Here is an 18,196-nt window from a genome sequence, read left to right as displayed (position 1 = left end):
CCAAGGAGCCCTTCTGAGAACTGGAATCACACAAACTACCACCAACTCTTGTTGTAAACAAAGCATTGATTAAGATAGTGACAGATTTACAAGTTGAAGTTTTGAGTTCCTTCAGATATATTAATGAACTTCACTTTCTATTGGCAATGTATTATTAATTGTACCTCTTAGTTCTAAGTGCTCTTGCGGCATTTCAGTTTGAGAGTATTCTTCAAAGATGTGAACATGAGAATCCCAGTAAAGTTTTCTATGTAAAGCATGAATGTAAACAATGCAGATATTTTTCCCCTATACATATGTTTTCTTTACACATAGGTTATCAGTTAGAATTCTAGCCTAAGTCTCTGTTATGTATCATATTCTTATACTGGGCAACAAAGCAGAGTCCTCTCTGGGCACATGGTTCATTGGGTGTCACTGGAACATTTCAGAAATAAAAATGTTTCTCTTCCATGCTGAGGTACTGAGAAATTGAACTATGAACATCAACTGAGAGGAAGAATGTGGACAGGAAAATAGATCAAGAAGTTAGCTTACGCACATAGCACAAAAAAAAAAACTTCAAAAAAAGCATTAAGCAGTTTTTCCTTTTCAGCATAACCCTCAGACACTTTGTCACATCCAAAAGACAGTCAGACATGGCTTCCACATCATCACCAGCAAATCAGTTCTTCGAGACCTCCTGATTGGCTCAGGTCCCACCCATACAGCACAGGTAATACTGACTGCCCTGGGATCCTGCAGGTACAACAGCAACACTATGGGATCGGGGGAAAAGTGGTTGGAAATTACCTTGGCAGAAAAGGACATGGGGGTACTGGTCAGCAGCCAGTTGAACACAAGCCAGCAGTCTGCTCAAGGGGCCAAGAAGGCCAACAGCATCTCAGCCTCTATCAAGAAAACAGCAGCCACAGCAGCAGGGAAGTGACTGTGCCCCTGTAACAGGCAGCAGTGAGGCCAGACCTCAAATACTGTGTTCAGTTTTGGGCCCCTCACTACACAAAGCACATTGAGGTGCTGGAACATGCCCAGAGAAGGACAACAAGGCAGGTGAGGGGTCATGAACACAAATTCCGTGAGGAGCAGCTGAGGGAGCTGGGGTTGTTCAGCCTGGAGAAAAGAAAGCTGAGGGGAGAACTCACTGCTCTCTACAACTACCTGGAAGAAGGTTGTAGCCAGGTGGGGGCCAACCTCTTCTCCCTAGTAACAACTGATAGGATGGGAAAAAATGGTCTCAAGTTGCACCAGGAGAGGTTCAGGTTGGGTATTCGTAAAAATTTCTTCACCAAAAGGGTCACTGGGCACTGGAACAGGCTGCCCAGAGAAGTGTAGAGTCACCATCCCTAGAGATGTTTAAAAGATGATTGGATGAGGAGCATAAGGACATGTTGTAACAGTCATGTACAAGGAGAGGCTAGGTTAAGGTTGGATTAGATGATTTTAGGGTCATTTCCAACCAAGTGGTTCTATGATTCTATGAAAAAGTACAAAATGGAAGAAGGCTCCAGCAACCCCTAGAAAATGATTTATTAGCAAGTATTTATGATTTCCCTAATGATATAAGTGGGGTTTGGAGCACAAGCCCTATGAGGAGAGGCTGAGGAAGCTGGGGTTGCTTAGCCTGAAGAAGAGGAGGCTCAGAGGAGACCTTACTGCTGTCTACAACTACCTGAAGAGAGATTGTAGCCAGGTGGGGATTGGTCTCTTCTCTCAGACAACCTGTGTCAGAACGAGAGGACAGTCTCAAGCTGCACCAGGGGAGGTTTAGGCTGGATGTCAGAAATAAATTCTTCACAGAGTGATTTGCCATTGGAATGGACTGCCCAGGGAGGTGGTGGAGTCATCACCTCTGGAAGCGTTTAAAAAGAGACTGGATGAGGTACTTAGTGCCATGGTTTAGTTGATTAGATGGTGTTGGGTGATAGGTTGGCCTTTTCCAACCTGGTTAATTCTGTATTCTGAAGTATGGATAATAGGCAGCATAACCATAGCACAGCTCTGCCAAGGGTGCTAGTTACAGTACTAAAATCTTACAGGGACTTGATGTAAAACCAAACACTTCACTAAAGGAAGGAATTATGGCTACATATCAATAACTAGGTTAGAAGTGAGAGCTAAATCAAAAGGAACAGTAAATAATTACAAACAAACAAAAAAGGAATAAATAGGATTAAACCATTTAGAGCTCAGAGGGATTAAAACACTTAAGTGATCATCTAGACTATATTATTTGTCTAGAAATGAGACAATCTTGAAATCCACACTATGAACCATGTGAAAGGTCAAGAAAGTCAGCCTCAGGTGAAAACTACAAAGCTATCAGATAGCAAATCATCACAAAAAGTTAAATTTTACAGATTTCTCTACATGACAAAAATGGATTCTATTGCACAAGATGACTAACAGAGGGAGTGCAACCATATAATCTAGTAATAACAGACCTGAAGTTTAACTTCAGCTGATTAAGTGCTGCTTAGAAATTCCTTCAAAGTAGCAGGTCCTGTTCTTCAAGATTTGTTAACATTTTTCACAAGCACTTGTTTTTATTCTTTGCACATTAACAACAAGGTAATTTTTCCTAGTTACCTTTTTCCTTGTTTACAGAAGCAGTGTCCTTCTGCTATTTCTTTGCTAACAACAAGCTCTAGAAATCGGGGATGACCCCTGAATACCTGGTAAGAGCCTACCAGTTAATACAGTATCTGGAGGGAATGAAGAATTCGCACACCTCACCAAGTCCGTTTCCCTTTCTCGTTTGAAGGCCACACTTGGAGTAAACTATTATGAAGATCAAAGCTTCTGAAAGTGTTATACAGCACTTGGATTAGTTCCAGGGACACTGGTGGCTGGTGTCTAGGTTCCTTTAGAAAAACAATTCCAGCTCATTTCCCAGTCTCCAGATTGCATGAGAGGTGTTAGCTCAGGGATTCTCTCTCTGCTATTCATGAGGTGTTCCCTGAACCAATAAAAAAGGGCATTCCTTCTTTATGCAATTCATGCCTACTAAATTATCCAAGAGGAAAAAGAAGGTAACATATTAAAGCCATTTTACTTTCATCTAAATTACACTACTAAATCACTATTTTCTCCCCTTTTATGGTTTTTTACTTGTTAAGCTTGCTGTGTTTCAAAGTTAAGGATTTTATTCGACAAACCATTATGTCAAAAGTACAGAGGCTTTACTACAAGTCTCTCTCAGAACACAATCATATTCAAATATGATTATTCACCTAATAACCCTTTACAAGAACCACCTGATAGTACCAAAACCCACCTGTAAAATGCCTAAATGCTTCAACCAAGGTGTATTACTCTATCAGGAATTGAATGTAAAGACAAAAGGACTTCCTGTCCTTAAACATATAATTGAACTGAGATTCTGCTTTCTAGAAACTATACAGGAATGCTAGGAAAATACAAAAACCAAGCCCACTCTTTGAATATATTAATGAAATTAAAAGTTGCCTAAGAACATGTTTAGCAGACATTAACAGACATGGGTTTAAATTCCATTATTATTTAGCCTAAAATTCTTTAAACACTAAGACATAAACCCCACCAAAGCTCGTAGATTTATTCACAGAAGGGCTTTACTGTTTGGGAAAAACGACTTTTCTGTTCAAATAAGATACATACCCAGTTAGAGCTCTTCCTGTAAACAGCAGGATGAACCAAGTTCAGAAATAATCAGCAACCCAAGAGCGAGGACCCAAACATTTTCAAACACATCCGAAGTACAAAAGTTGCTCCGCCCCAACACATGCATAAGTAATCACATTCCTCAGGCAGAAACAGCTTTTGGGAAGTTACACAATTAAAGCCTGACCCAACACCCAACTGAAATCAGCAGCAAAACTCTCCTACCTGCTACCATACAACTGAATCAAGTACACAAAAGCAAAAGATGCATCTGGACTCCAAGAATAGCTGCAGTGGTTCACTACAAATGCTGATAGCCTCAACTACTCCATACTACTATCAGTGGGCTTCACAGTTCTATCAGATACTAGAAGAACAAAAAAAATGGCAGTAAAAGCAGAAATTCACACTGCAAATAGAGATGAAGCTGCACACAAAAGCAGAGATATTGGTATATAGTCTAATATTATCAATGTTTACACAGAAAATATTAAACACCTAAGCAAGGAGCACTATCATCATCAAGAAGGGCAAAGAAGGGCAAAGGCAACACAAAAGAGTTAAGAGGAAAAGCAACCAGCCATACAACATTCCAAGCAGAAAAACAACCTCTCCTGAGAAAAAGCTATGTGATACAACAGAGAAGATGAAAGTTAGTAACATCAGAATATCAAAGAAATGAAGGCAGCAAGAGACTGCAAAATAGAGTATACTAAAAAGCATCTAAAAAGACAATATGGGACAAGAAAAAAATAAAAGAGGTCAAGCAAGGAAAAATGCCTCAAAACAAGAGCTAAAAAATAATCTCAGAAGTGATGACAAGTTATTTAACAGAAGAGTATTCAAGAGGCAAGCCACCATGCTGTTCAGAAGCTGAGGAGGGGGGACAGGAGATACAGGACAATGAAAGAGGATGTTCCACTGCTGCTGTTAGGAAACCTTAGCCTGGAAAGTTCCCACGAGCCCCCCATCCTGAATGCAGCCCTCCCACCTCTGTCTCTCTGCTTCCAGCCCAGCCACAGCAGTGAGACCAGGCAAGCACTTTGGATGTTTCCATTACTGCACAACAGCATAGATACGCCAAACAACTCCTGAACTGGCACCAAAAGGTCTGCTGAGCTTTCAAACATTACAGATATTAACCTCAGCCCCTGCCAAAAAAAAAAAACAACAAACCATTTCCTTTTTATTTCTTTTTTTTTTTTTTTAAAGTTAACAAATGAAGCATTGGAAGAATTGTTAACACATTTACAGGGCTGATCAGTGTGACAGACAAGACCAGAATTATAGGCTTCCTGGCTTTTGTTCCTATACTTCTACCACCACTGACCTACTCTACCTTTGTATTTATCACCTGCTTCTAGTTTCCTAACTATTTTGGTGTTTAGGATAAGCTGGTTATTTTACTTCCTGTTCACTTTCCTGCAGAGTTAAAATAATTTTTGTTTAATTAAAAATAGCTACTACTTGAATCCTCCACACCTTTCTTTACCTCGACTAATGCCAGATAAAAGACAAGGTGCCACCTTTTTACATTCTTTATTATATAAACTTCACAAGTAACTTCAGCTGTGTTCTAGGAAGCTCTCATCTTAGATTTTACCTATACCATCTCTGCCAAACAGCAGATAAAAGCTAATACTACTCCTTGTGACGTTAGCAGATTAATTTGCACTCATGTTACTGTAACTGTTTTTTGAGTTACAGCCTCATCAATACACTCACTTATTAACTCTGGGACTCTCATCCAATCAAGCAACACTGCCCAATAAAGCAATACTGATACCAAGGCCCCTTCCTCAGAGAAGAGCTGAGTATCACTACCAACAAACTAACTTCATTTTCTGCCAAGAGAGTTTGCCCTGTTATTACAAAAAGTATCAAGAAATCAAACAACTTATCTGCTGAAGTTATCATACATTACAAACTTAAAAATAGAAACAAGTATTCACACTGAACAGACACAAGAAGCTTTACTGAATGAATCAGCTTCAGAAGCAGTTAAGATTTTTATGAGCCCTGACAATCTGAAAGGCAGCTCTCCAAACCTCAACTGCACTAACCAAAGCAGCCTGTCTGCATGCCTATGGACAACTTCAGTTCCTTTGCTACTGTTCACAACCTTTCTACATCAGTGCCTGACAAACTTGCCCATCTCATTTTACTTTATAATGATGGCATTGCACAGCTCTGTACAAAAAAAGAGCCATCAAGAATGCAAACAGTTTTCTATCCCTTACTCTCTCACCAGGACACTGCAACAAAAGCACTGAAGGACCTCTCTCACACTACCTTCAGGAACAATATCAGATCAGCAGAAACAGGAACAACAAGCCAACAAACAAACAAAACCAAACCCAAAACAAACCAAAACTAACAAAAATAAGAGAATGCTTTTGAATCAAAAAACAGCATGAAATTTGGAAGCTATCTTATACACTGGAGACAGAAAAGTTGGATCCCTTTACAATGCAATCACCCCGGACTTACTTTCCCTCTCTCAACAGTGAATACTTTGCCCCACCACAGAAGAATCAAGGGCTTCACACTGCAGCCCTCACACAGACACACAAAATGCTCTTGCTTTCGCTGAACTCTGAGGTACCCAGTAAAGTTTTCATATCCTGTGCCAAATACCAGAGTGCACGAGGAGGCGAAAAGAAAGATTTTGGCAACAGTGCAGGCCTTGCAAACAAAGGAAGAAATAACAAGTGTAGTTTATAGAATGGGAAGGGAACAGGCACACAAAACCAGCCGTGCTCCATCACGTGAAAAACAGAACAGGAGAAAAGAGAAGAAGGAAACACAAATCTCTGTCATTTTAAATGCAAAATGCTAGGGATGCTACACAGAGGAATACACACATATATTTTACTTTGTTTAAGCCAATGAGCCAAACTGGTCATACATATACACCCTTCCAGAAGTGTTCCACTGTTCTGTACCGTTCCATTAATATTTCAGGTATCAGAAACTAAAACACATCACTAAGCATCATTTACAACACAATAAACCACATAGCTCTTCCCTCTGCAAACTTAAAGAGCAATGCTTACTATAAAAAGCCCCACACCTTATAATCTGTCTTCCAGCTCTTGAAAGAAGAGTGACAATTCAACCAAGCTTGACGAAGCGACTCAAAACTGTCTATACCGATTGATTCTCAAAAAGTAGCCTAGCACTAACACAAACCCACACCTGCAGTTTATTACAGAGGCCTCTGGACAGAGCTTATAGCTATTTTGCTTCTATTAGAATCCATGCAGTCAACACGCAGGCACTACAAGTATTAGAGAGACACTAACTGTAACACTCTGAGCAGTTGTGCAGCACACGCAACAAAATGCCAAAGGAAGGATGGACGCAAAATTCCAAGCTACTTCTTAGGCGCCAAAGGCCTCCAGCATGGACACAGTCATGCTACACTTCGCACTGACAGGACTCCAGCAGGTTTACGCTTTCCACGTCAAGGAAAGCGGTGTTAAGATCACCCGAGTGCCAGTAACAAGGGCTGAGAGAGAATCCTGTCAGCAACACCTTTCCAGCGGGTAGTAACAGAAGCACGTACGAAGTGTTGCCTGCGCCCAGGAAGGCAACGGGGCAGTCCGGCAGCGCGGGGCAGAGTCCGGAACGGGCCCCGGCCGCCGGGCCGAGGCGGGGTGCGCAGGCCGCGGCCGAAGAAGGCCGGCACGGGCAGGCGGCCCGAGATTAGTCACGCCGGCGACGGCCGCAGGAGGGCATCGGGTGGCCTCCGCCGGCAGAGGAGCCCACGGCGTTGTCGCGGGCCGCAGCCAAGCCGCGGAGCTCGGCGGCGGGCAGAGGAGCGAAGGCACGCGGAGGCCCCGGGCTGTCGGGACCTCACGGGCGGCGGGAGCGGAGACTCGGCCTGACCAGCGACGTAGCAAGGGAAGCAGACAAGCGGCGAACGCCCGGCGCGGAGGTAAGCTGGGACGGCGGGCACCACGGCCGCACTCACCGGGCCGGTCCCTGCAGTGGAGGAAGCGGCAGCGGCAGGAGCCAGGCATTCAAAATGGCGGCGGCGCGGCCGCAGCACCGATACCGCAGGCGGAGGGATCCTCTCGCCGGCACCTTGCTCTCAGCCTCCCGGCTTCTACCGGCAGCGGGTGGGGAGCACGGCCGCGACGGCCCCAGGGGAGACAGTAGAGGGACGGCGCGGCACCAGCGGTGGCAGACGGAAAAGGCCACTTGCACTACTTTTCTTGGCGGAAGCACCCGAGAGGCGAGTCTTGCGAAGAGTAGTGCGTCTGCACCGTGGCAGTCACTGATGGCGTCACGCGCGGGGCGGTCTTTCGCGGCGAGCGCTGTCCCGTGGAGAGGCCGGGCGGGTCGCGCCGCCCGCAAACAGGGTTCCGCCGCCCGGAGCGGCCGGCGCCGGGGCGAGGTCCTCACGGAGCTTGCCGCTGCCCCTGGAGCACGCAGGCCGCCCGCGAGCAGGGCCCAGCTGCTGGACAGAGGCCGCCCTTGTCGGCAGCGGGGAGATTACCCTCAACTTGCCACTTCTTGTCGTTGTTAAGCGTTTGCTGGGGACTCCGGGGACGATGTCATGGTCGTCTCCTGACATCAGAGACTCGGCTCTGTACCTTTAATGGGGCAGCAAGAACGAAGCAGAAAAGTGTTGTAGAAAGCGTGCGGGGAGACTATTTCGAGACCAGCCCTGCGGTGGGCAAGGCCGTGCACCAGCAGCAGCAGGAGCGGGGTACAGGTCTGGCTTGCGTGACAACTGTGGTGGGAGAACCACTCGGAAAGGACATGTAGAGCGGACACCGCTGCTCGGCCCCGGGCTCTGGACTTAGCAGGGGGAGAGGCCTAGCGTGCGACAATGAAAGAGGGAACTAAAGAAAGGGGCTCAGTCCCCCACTGCACTTTCCAGGAGTTTTAGTCACCTTAAAAATCAATGAATGCCGAGAAATGGCACATTGTGGGGATCTGCTGGCAGCCAAGAAAGTGCCGTGCAGTGAAGGCCCAGCTCTTAACAACCAGCAGGCAGCCGTGAGTTGCGTGTTCCCAGCCAGACGCCAGGAATGTCCACCTGAGGCGAGTGAGACGACGAAAGCCTCACGAACCGCCTTTCGACTGGGGACTGGGCACGTCCTTCACCTGCAGGACGTCGCTTTTCCCGCGCCCCGCCTAGCGGGGCCCAGATCTCGGTGCAGGCCTCTCCTCCTGGCGACGCCGCCCTGCGCCCCACAGAGCAAGTTCCGCCGCTCCACCGCGACATGCTCTCCGCCAGGAGGGTCCCCGGTACCCGCCGGCGGCGGTGCTGACGTTGCTACGGGGCGGCCGGTAGGCGCGGCGCCATCGGGCCCGGGCGGGCGCGGCTGATTGCTACGACAACCAGCGCTGCAGCTATCCCGTGACGTCAGCGCCGGGCGCCGTGTAGTTCCGCCCCCTGCCGGTCAGTGAAGCACTTCCTCCGCGCGGGGCGTGACGTCATCGCTGAGCGCCGCGGAGCGGGGAGGGGTCGGGCCGGAGGCGGCCGCGGGCGGCGCCGGGGCCGATGGGGGTCGCGGAGGAGGAGCCGGGCGATGGCGGGTGAGCCGCGGGCTGCGATGGGCACCGGGCGGGCCCGTGGAGGCGGGGCGCGGACGCGGCGCCTCGGGCTCGGTGGGGCGGGGTGCGGCACGACCGGAGCTCTGGGGCCGGGGGTGGGGCCGGTGGTCGGTCTCGGGCGCCCTCCGTCCCCTGGGCTGGGGCCAGGGACCATCGCCTTGCTTGCTCTCGGTGCCGGGGCTCGGGGCTCTTTCTGTCCCTGCGGCATAGGGGCTCGCTGTGCTCCCGGGACCCTCTGTTCCTGGCTCGGTGGTGGGGCCGGGACTCATGGCTCCCTCTGTTCCTGGTACAGGTGAGGCAGCGGCCGGCAGCGGGGACCTGGGAGCCGGCGTGTGGCAGCCCCTGCGGGTGCCCCCATGAACGAGCGTCGCGGCCGGGGCTGCCGGGACACCACGGGGCACCATGAGAGCGGGCCACGAGCGCAGCCAGGAGTGCCTCCCGCCAAAGAAGCGGGAACTTCCCGCCGCCAGCTCCGGCACCGAGGCGGGACGGGCGGGGGGTACCCAAGCTTCAGGCGAGGGCCCCGAGTGGGCTCGGACAGCTGGGCTGGGTCCCACAGCGCTGCGCTATGGCTCTGGCGAGGCCACAGAAGCAGTGCCAGGGCTAACGGTGGACCAATATGGGATGCTCTACAAAGTGGCAGTGCCACCTGCCACCTTCTCTCCCACGGGCCTGCATCCTGTGGTGAACGTGAGCCCCATGCCCCCTGCCTTCAATGTGACCTCACCAATAATCCAGCACCCAGGGGTGCCCTACCCTCCCATCCACTACGCGCAGATCCCTCCAACGTCCCTACAGTTCATCGGCTCGCATTACACAGTGCCCTATGCTGTTCCTCCTGGCTTCCTGCCTAGTCCTCTCCTGTCTCCTTCCACCAACCTCACCGCCTCTCATGTCTCCCACTTTGTGCCATATGCCTCTCTCTTCACGGAGGAAGCCGCTCCTTCCCCCCAGACTACCTCTCCTACCCACACCTTCAACAAACAAGCTTCTGCAGTCTCTCCTTCTGGCCAGATGCAGCACCATGCTGGGACGCAGCCATTAGACATTACACCAGGTAGAATTCCTGTTTATTATCAGATGTCTCGGCTACCACCAGGGTATTCAGCATATGAGACACCTACAGCAGGTGGGAGCCCAGGGTCTCCTCGTCAAGACAGTCAGCTAAGTTCGGAGGTAGCTGCTGCTAATGGTGGACAAAGGCATCTGGAGCATAGTGTGGTGAGGAGGACCAGTGAGGCTGTGGACTCTGCCAGCAGTAAAGCTGAAGAGTGTCTGCCGGGGACTGCAGTGGGATGTGTGGTTGATGGACAGTTCCTTTCAAGTTACCAGACACTGGGAACAGAGGTCTCTGTGCCAGCTCAAAGAAGCACCCCAGATGCTGATCTGGAGGTTCAGAGGGTGGTAGGGGTGTTGGCATCTCAGGATTATCATGTTTTGGCAGCCCAGAGGAAAGATGACCCGAGCCCTTTAAACCTTTGCCATAATGTCCCTGATCAGCAGGGGGAGTCAAAGGATGCGCTGAGGAACGCAGTGGAAAGGGCTGCTGCCGAGAAAAGCCAGTCCAGGAGTCCATACGTAATGTCCCCCGAAGAGCCGGTTAGACAAAGACAATTAACCAAAGGAATGGTGATAGCCAACGGCAAGCCAGTCCTGGTTCCCGTTGGATCTGAGCCCGTCCGGTTTTCTACTTCAGAAAGCCTGGCGAGGCGGAGCCCTGATGCACAGGCTCGAGGAAGCATGCTTGAAAAGGACTTGGCCCGGCCACAGCCACCCAGCTCTTCACACTTGCCCTCTCACTTCATGAAAGGAGCCATCATCCAGCTGGCAACGGGGGAGCTGAAGCGGGTAGAGGACCTGCAGACTCAAGACTTTGTTCGCAGTGCGGAGGTGAGCGGGGGCCTGAAGATCGACTCCAGCACTGTGGTGGATATTCAGGAAAGCCAGTGGCCTGGGCTTGTCACACTGCATTTTGTTGTTGGGGAGCAACAAAGTAAAGTGAGCATTGACGTGCCACCAGAGCACCCCTTCTTTGTGTATGGCCAGGGCTGGTCCTCCTGTAGCCCAGGGCGGACTGCTCAGCTCTTTGCTTTGCCCTGTCACAGGCTGCAGGTGGGTGATGTCTGCATATCAATCAGTTTACAGAGCATGAATGGCAACTCTGCTTCTCAGGCAAACCACCCTCTCACAGATCAGCTGATACCTGCTAGGGAGAGATCTGAAAGAATGGCTCTGGTGTCCAGAGAACCATCTGACAGAGCTGCTGAAAGGAAGAGCCACACAGATAGGGACAGTGCAGTCCAGAGCTCTCATGCAGAACCCTCTCAGCCTGAGACTGGCAGTCAGCACAGCTGGACAGCCCCAGGCTTCCAAAGATACAGCATGCAGGCAGAGGAGCCTCGACCCTCTCTGCTCCGTCCCTCTTTCATTCCCCAGGAGGTCAAGCTGTCTATCGAAGGGCGTTCTAATGCAGGGAAATGATCCCTTTGAGGCTATGAGTTAGGGCATCCCCTGTAGGTGAGCCTCACCATCAGATGGAGAAATTGCACAGACTTCATGACAGGTTCACCAGCAAGGCTGCTTTCTGACCGGCAGGACTGGCTTTATTCCAGTTCAGTGGCTGACCGGTTCCTCTTGGGGAATCAAGAGGGCTCCAGTGCCTCAGGGAGCAGCGACAGACTAGCTGGGGTAGGGAACAGGGATGCGCTCATGAGTTTGCAATGAGAGCATTCCAGAGGTTGGAGGCTGGGGCTTTCTCACATCTCCCTGAGGAACAGATTCCCTGCAGGGCAGGGTAGAAGCATTTCAGGATAGGTGGGGAGATGAGGAGGGCAGACATGGCTTAAGGTAGCAGATGAAATTGCTGAATATGTTATTCCTCCTTTCTCATGATAGGGAGATATGGGTCCCCACTGGAGTTTGGGGGGCTCTACTCCCAGTTTCCCTTTTCTTCACACATGCACTTTAAAAGGACCGTTCACCGATGGAGCTCTGGAGGGCAGGATGGAGATGCTTCTCTGGTGGTTCTGTTTAATGTCTCTTCCACTGAATCCAACTGCTCTTTCTTCTTGCAAAGAATGTACGGATTTGAATGAATCACAGAAATTCAAGAGGAAGGATCAAAAGGATGGGTTTGGGTGTAGGTGAATAGGGAACTTAAGCACTTGGGATGGGACACGAGCTGGGATGGGATACATCAGCTTCCTGCTATAAAATATATTTCATTATTTGCCACCAAATTGAATCTTTCTTGCCCTGTTAACAACTTAAAAAATAATCTCTTGGGCTTGTAGCTTTTGCAGAGGCTTAGCCTATGGATGAATGAGGTTGGGGGTTTGGGTTGGATTTTGATGTTTTGGGTTTTTGTTTGTTTTTTTTTTTAAGCTGGAGTAAAATATATTCAGCATTCTCTAGGGAAGAATAGGAGACACATACCTTTTCTGTGAGAAGACTGAGACTATTTTGTAACTAAATCAGAAAAAAAAAAATCACCTTTCCAGATGGCTAATTCTTGCCTGCAGGCAGTTTCCTGAATAAACTCTAGACAAGAGACAACTGTTGTGCATGTGCAGGCAAGGTACACAGTTTCTGCTGAGTACAGCTGTATGATTAATGTAGGGACTCAAAATATCACAGCATCACAGGGTGTTTTGAGGTGGGTTTCTGTTAGTTCTGGTGCTTCATTTTGGAGTTCCTTTGTAGAACAACACAGTAAAATCAAGAGTAGTCTTTATCACGGTGAGATGTAATACAAATGTAGATGAATACCTCGTTATGGTAATAACACTCCATTCAAGTGAAGGCTCCTGTAGTTACACTAATTTGCCCTCCCTGGTGGTGTGTTATGACACCAACTCTAGCTGCTTAGCTAGGGTGAAAAATAGTCACTATTATTTTGAGGCTAAGAGTCTTCACTGGCTGAACTCGGTTTAAGTATTCCTATATTAAGGTGCCCATCTCTGTGTTAGGACCAGGCTTTTGGGAGTGTTTCTCTTTCAGTGTGCAGGTCCCCACTAGAATTCTGATTCTGCTCCCAATGTTCAGCATACCATTCTCCATCTCCCTTCTCCTTCCTAAAATTTTCTTTTGAGCATGCCTGACTGTGAAGGCACTGCTTCTCTCTTCCCCTGAACGGCTTTTGTGCCAGCAGCTCTCCTCAGCATTGCTGTCCCTCAGTCAGCTTGCGGTGATGGTGTCTTAGGGCTGTTCTGCGCGCTCTCCAGGAATGTGTCCTTGTACTTGGCTGTCTTTAGTTGGCTGTGTGATGGGGGTGCTCTGCCTGGGTATTAAGCAAATTTAGAGAGTCTCCAGAATGTCCCTTCCATCCAGGCCCCAGCCCTATTTTCCTAGCACATTGCTAGCCATTTCTGTTGCCTTTGAAATGCCTGCATCAGGACAGTTTCTCTTCAGGCCTTAGGTGAGATACACGCTACTCATGCCTTCGCTCGTTGTGCCTCACGGGGGTTTCTCCAGGATGAGGATGCTGCCTGTATCACATGTAGCTTCCCCCAGGGGACACTGCTACCGATCTCATCAGCTGCATTTGAAATTTGTGAAGTCATGCTGATGCTGTCACGTGAAGGTTCTGTCTCCTTGGGTGCAGCAGCTGTGGGAGCAGATGCTATTTTCATGGCACTGTTTGTCAGTAAAAGTGCTCTGTCTGGGCCCAGTAGCCTGTCCTCATCACCTCCGTGTTTCACCGTTGCTGTTCATCACTCTCCTACGCAAAGACCTCGATTACCGTTGGTTAGTACTTAATGCTCAGGATAACCAGGCAGAAGGCAGAGGAGCACGGGTTGTCTTGCCTGTTCTTTACGTGGTGCATGCAGAGGAACTCAAAGCTGTGGCAGGCGGCTAAGAAAGGGATCTTGCATATGTATGGTGTGTGAATGTAACAGGCTGGTTGCATGCATAGAGGGAAGGTCCGAGCAGCTGAAGGGTGCAGAGCCCCTTGTGCATCTTTGAACACAGAAGTCTGTCTTTTATAGAGTATTTGGAGAGCCTGCCATCTCTTGCATGTGTTGGTAACTACTCCTAGATCTCATCTGCACTGAATAGTGGCCTGAAAGGACAGATGCTGATGTAAAAGGCAAGATGCTGTGTGGATAAAATAACTTTGTACTGTAGGCAGCTGAAGAGCTGTGAAGGTGCTCACCCTGGTGTTTACCTGGCTGCTGGCCTGGACTGTGGTTACCTGCTGATCTGCCGAGTGTGGTTCTGGGCTCTGGAGCAAGCCAGGGTGAATTTGACCTTGGTGCTTCTACCCAGACTCGCCATCAGTCCCATTGGTGTGCATGTTTCAGCTGCCAGCTCTTATGTATGCAATGGTTTGGGACACATCTCATGGTGGGGCACTGAGATGAAGAATCTGGGCATCTGGCTGTTTGCACCAAAGGCAGCAGGTGGGACGGGGCCACTGTTTGCCCTCTGGCCCAGCTTAGCAGGACTCATAATCACTGGAATCTGTTTTACTAGGTTGATCTGTGGTGCTCAGCACCTGTGGTGGTGGTTGTGCTGAGCACTGAGACTCACCTGAGATAGGGAGTGTGTGAGACAGGCTCTGCTGTAGGCAGAAAAGCTATGAACAAGCTCAAGGAGGAGGCTCGCTATTTCTTAGGTTTACGGGAAAAGGAGGAGATAAAGCCAGGAAGACATTGTGGAATGAGATGGTTATCTGGGCTTTTCTGCTGGCAGAGATGTGACAGGCTTCTCAGAGAAATGTACTGTTTTCCTGCTGCTATTGTGGAGGGGGAGGAGAGCTGTGGTCTGTCCAGCCTGGAGGTGGAGGCCTCCTGGTTTTGGTCTTATGCAGCCCACACTCTGTGGCAGGAGTCTGTAGGATGCCATAAGGGGTACCTGTAGCCACCTGTCCCATCTCACAAAGCATTCTGTGGGTCAGCTGCCCAGCAGAGGCCAGGCCTCTTTCTAGGCTGCATGTACACTGTTGCTCCAGAAACGTGAGACTTGCTCCAAGTGACAAGCGCTCATCACTACCAGTCTATGCAGAGGAAGCTCTGTCTGGAGAGCAGGAGAGCTGCAGAGGCCCCTCTGCCTCCCCTTTCCAGCAGGTGCACCAGTATAATGCACTTTTCACATTAAGTGTCCCTGCCCCCTGTCCCCATCCCACACTTGAAGTCACTTTCCCTCATAGAGAACCAACAATCCTTGTAACTCAGAAAATACTGTAAAGGAAACTACAGCAGCTTGAGTAGCCCAGATGCTAGTTCCTGCCCGCAGCAGTTCATGTGCCTTTCCCTAGTGTTACCCACAACTGCTCTTTGTCTTTCAGACTGTCCTAGGGCCTGAAACTTTGCAGAAGCTTCTCAGATGGCTATGAATGCACATTCTGTACAGAGTTTGGCCCAGGACATGTTCCATGTATGGCTTAAGATGCTGATGGTCAAGGCCCTTCCATGGTCTGCATTTGTCTGTGGAGGACAGGACTTGCCCCTAAGGTCCTTCACGGCTGCTGCCACCCCCCACACAAACACAACCCCCTTTCCCCCCATTCTAGTTGTTTTCTGCTTTCCTGGCACCTTAGCGCCAGGGGAGGGTCTGCCCATGCAAAGCAGAGGAACAGGCACGTGGCACTGGGGAACATGGGCTGCCCTGAGGCAAGGAGGTCTTTGTAGATAAGTGCTGATCCCTCAACTATAATCCCAGTTATGTAATGGCTGTATTAACATGTAACCGACCGCATTGTATCTAAAGCCTTAGAACTAGTCAGGTGCTCCCCTCCAACCTTGTTCCTGCCCCTCCTCCTACCTGATCTTTAACAAAGCATTAATAATTCTAAGGATAATCTCTATTTTGTTGTGCTTTTTTGTAACTGTTTTAAATAAATCAATTTGTACTGTATATTTGTACTTTTGGTGAGATCCTTTTTCCTGTTTTACCATTTTAAGTCTGTACTTGGCTACACACAGATTGTATTTTTATTGTTAATGCTCTTATGAATATTGCATTTAACTTGTTGACTCTGTAAACACAGTATATATCTATATCTATATATATATATATATAAACCAATAGCTTTTCCTTTGGTGTTTGAGACTTCTTGCTCGTCTGTAGCATCAGTGATCATTAGTATGTGGCTTCTCTGGTCTTAACACAGTGATCTGGAAACTCATGGTGAGGGCAAGGTAAAGACTGTCTGACAAGTGGATTATAAGACATAATTCCATCCTCAAATACTTGCTTGAAGGTTTGGGAATGATGATAAGGTGCCAGTGAAACTGCAGGGAAAGTTTCAGCTGCAGATCAAACAGTGAAGCTACATGGCTGTTGGCCAAACAGAACAGCAAACTCTGTTGGTCTGAGTATGAAAGGACAAAGGTAAGAATAAAAGTGAGAGATCAGTTCAGAGTGCCAGGGAATGTGGGGCTGAATGGGTCCTTTCCAGATCTGGTGCCATTTGCCAGAGAGAGGAAAGGATGTCAGCAATATGAGATGAATAATGTGTTGAAACAGCTTCCATAAGGTGAGCAAACAAGGTGGTGTTGCAGTGGCAGGTGAAGAAAATTACAGCGTTGAAAAGATTAAATGCTTTTTGTAGCAAGCTTCCACAGCAGTGTCCCTGAGGTTGGTTTGTTACCGTGACAAAGGATGCAACATGATGCGCTTTGAAGCATTAACTGGGGCTTTTGGGGACTTCAATCAAGTTTTTCCAACTGAGAAAAGAGGGAAAAAGCAGGTTTCTAAGTAGTCTGGCCAAAAGCTTTTGCTTCTTGTTTTAACTTTTCTGATCTCAAGTAGGAGTCTTACAGTCACTGTTTCTGACTTAATGCAGAGAAGCAGACATTGGAAAGAAGACAGCAGCTCCCAGTGTATCCAGACCACCCTGTAACCGTGCTGCAGACCTCAACTGGAAATGCTGTGAAAGCAGCTGGGGTGTTCAGCCTACAAGACACAGATGCATGGCACCCCGGTGTTTGGTGGGCTGACCTTTGGAAACCACAAAGCTACAGCATGCGTTTTTAGATGCTCATTCTTAAAGAAACCAAATAATGGAGAGTGTACCACCCCTTTGCCTGCCGTGAGTCCCTCTCTGCTCATGTTTTGCCTTTTCCAGTTTAAATATGCCTAGGTTTAATTTCCATAGTGGCATGGTTTCATAATGATTTGTATTAACAGTGGGAACCTTTCCATATGGGTGCAGACTAAGATGACCTTTTGTTTTGGCTACTGCTTGAATGAGTTAAAGAAGACTCCCAATTCCTTACCCTCTGTCAGTTTTTTCCAGACTTCTTCTTGAAGCTTTCCATGGCTCTTCCCTAGGTGACCCCTCTTCCATGTTCCTCTCATTGGTTTTTGTGATGAGTGGAAGCAAAAGCAACTTTCTATTCTACCTGTGTGGTTCTGGTTACTAATGGTCCCCATTTCACTCCACAGTGTTATTTACAGTGACCACTGAAAGTCACTGCTGCTCACAGAGGCGTTAACTCTGATCTGTGGTCCCAGATGAGCAATGTTGCATTTGGCTTCATGGGAACAGTTGAACAAGCTTAGGTTACTACTAGGTCATGGACTCACAGAACAGTTGAGATGGTAAAGGACCTCATGTAGGTCATCTGGTCCAGCCCCTCCCCGATCAAGCAGGATCACCTATAGCCAGTGGCCCAGCACTATGTCCAGGCAGCTTTTGAATATCACCAAGGTGGGAGACTCCACAACTTTCCTGGGTAACCTGTGTCAGTGCTCTATCACCCACACAGTGAAGTTTCCTGACATTCAGAAGGATCCCCCTGTGGTTTCCCTTTGTGCCCACTGTCTCTTGTCCTGTCACTGGGCAACACTGAAAACAGGCTGGCTCCATCTTCTTTACACTCTCCCCTCAGATATTTATACAGATAGATAAGGTATCTCCTCTTCCCTCAAGCCTTCTCTGGGCTGAGCAGTTCCAGCTCTCCCAGCCTTTCCTCATGATCTTGCTGGCCCCTCTCCAGTATGTCCATGTCTCTCTGGTACTGAGGAGCCCAGGACTGGA

At 48.5% G+C, this 18,196-nt stretch overlaps 2 protein-coding genes across 3 annotated transcripts in view; one reads left to right on the top strand and one right to left on the bottom strand.

The window, feature by feature from the left end:
* Positions 1 to 7,733, bottom strand: part of AP1G1 (adaptor related protein complex 1 subunit gamma 1) — a 42,805-nt gene extending 35,072 nt beyond the window's left edge. The window contains exon 1 of the mRNA XM_054170091.1: positions 7,616 to 7,733. The gene's annotated coding sequence lies outside the window, so the exon portion shown is untranslated. The remainder of the gene's footprint in view (positions 1 to 7,615) is intronic.
* Positions 7,734 to 8,998: 1,265 nt separating this feature from the next.
* Positions 8,999 to 17,892, top strand: ATXN1L (ataxin 1 like). 2 transcript variants are annotated; one of them, XM_054170093.1, is made up of 3 exons: positions 9,000 to 9,192; positions 9,503 to 11,100; positions 17,000 to 17,892. In XM_054170093.1, exons 2-3 carry the CDS (start codon positions 9,613 to 9,615, stop codon positions 17,054 to 17,056), a joined length of 1,545 nt encoding a protein of 514 aa, XP_054026068.1. In that variant the 5' UTR covers positions 9,000 to 9,192; positions 9,503 to 9,612; the 3' UTR covers positions 17,057 to 17,892. The 2 variants fall into 2 exon arrangements, with proteins under 2 accessions (XP_054026067.1, XP_054026068.1); XM_054170092.1 differs by lacking the exon at positions 17,000 to 17,892 and having other exon boundaries at positions 8,999 to 9,192; positions 9,503 to 12,583.
* Positions 17,893 to 18,196: the final 304 nt, after the last annotated feature.

Source organism: Dryobates pubescens, chromosome 19, assembly GCF_014839835.1.
Source record: "Dryobates pubescens isolate bDryPub1 chromosome 19, bDryPub1.pri, whole genome shotgun sequence".
NCBI classification, from domain to species: domain Eukaryota; kingdom Metazoa; phylum Chordata; class Aves; order Piciformes; family Picidae; genus Dryobates; species Dryobates pubescens.
Note: the sequence above shows the minus strand (reverse complement) of the source record. Positions and strands in the feature narration are given on the sequence as shown.

What these genes read in the sequence shown, in the direction of transcription:
- ATXN1L (XM_054170092.1), top strand. Translation starts at nt 9,613, where the DNA reads ATGAGAGCGGGCCACGAGCGCAGCCAGGAGTGCCTCCCGCCAAAGAAG.